Source organism: Sinocyclocheilus grahami, unplaced genomic scaffold, assembly GCF_001515645.1.
Source record: "Sinocyclocheilus grahami isolate Dianchi unplaced genomic scaffold, SAMN03320097.WGS_v1.1 scaffold11092.1, whole genome shotgun sequence".
Taxonomy (NCBI): domain Eukaryota; kingdom Metazoa; phylum Chordata; class Actinopteri; order Cypriniformes; family Cyprinidae; genus Sinocyclocheilus; species Sinocyclocheilus grahami.
Window position 1 is genome coordinate 2,475 of NW_015513617.1, and position 870 is coordinate 3,344.

At 37.1% G+C, this 870-nt stretch overlaps 1 protein-coding gene across 1 annotated transcript in view; it reads right to left on the reverse strand.

Annotated features, from left to right (window-relative positions):
• Nucleotides 1-708, reverse strand: part of LOC107578604 (adseverin-like) — a gene marked incomplete at its 3' end in the record, with an annotated part of 2,910 nt that extends 2,202 nt beyond the window's left edge. The window contains exon 1 of the mRNA XM_016264548.1: nucleotides 470-708. Within this exon, the coding sequence (XP_016120034.1) occupies nucleotides 470-662 (193 nt within the window). The remainder of the gene's footprint in view (nucleotides 1-469) is intronic.
• Nucleotides 709-870: the final 162 nt, after the last annotated feature.

The window sequence follows — 870 nt, forward strand, 5'->3', positions numbered from 1 at the left end:
ATGTACAGGTATGATATGTGCAAATTTGAAATGTAAAAAAGTATGCGTGTTAAATAAATAAATGTATAGTAGTGGCATGTGTTCCACGTTTACTCAGTTTATCTGCTGGCGTGTTTACAAAGAGCACATCTGAGTATCATGTCAGCTAATTTGTCCTAGTCTTTCCTCAACCTTTTAAGTGACAGATTTTGGTGTTTGTTTTTTCAACTAACATTAAAGTAATCATACAGTTCTGGAATAGTTTGTGAATACAATTTGACTTTACTTATACCTTCTTGAACATTAAGGAACTATATTAGTCAAGCTAGTTAGATTAGTCATTTTACTGTTTAACTGCAGAGTCACATGCAATATTAAGTAATAGAAAATATTATACATAGTACATATATAAAAATAGTATGTAAAACATAAAAAAGTTGATTCAAAAGACCTAAGCTCTTTTATAAATCACAGGAAATCTGCTGCTTACCCAGCCAGTAATGCAGATGATAGAAGCACGAGTTCTTCTGTCTGATAGTGTGGAGCACCAGGTAGGCATCACCTATATAGAAGCTCCCGTGTAAGTTTTCAGGCACAGGGACCAGTTCCATCTTTTCAATTCTCCAGATCTGTAGACCGCAGCGCTGGCCAGCCTTCTCAAACTCTATGTGGTAAAGCCCCATGACTGAGAGAGGTCAGATGCAGATGTGGTGAGAGACAGACAGTGTACTTCAGTGGTCTGACGGCACTGAATCAATAACAGTCGTATGCAGATGTCTCCAATGACACTTTAAGTGGGCGTGTTCAGGAACACGGTGAAGTAGTTAAACACGCATAGAGAGAGAGAGAGAAGCATAAAAAGATATTGAGTAATATATGTGCTATTGTTTT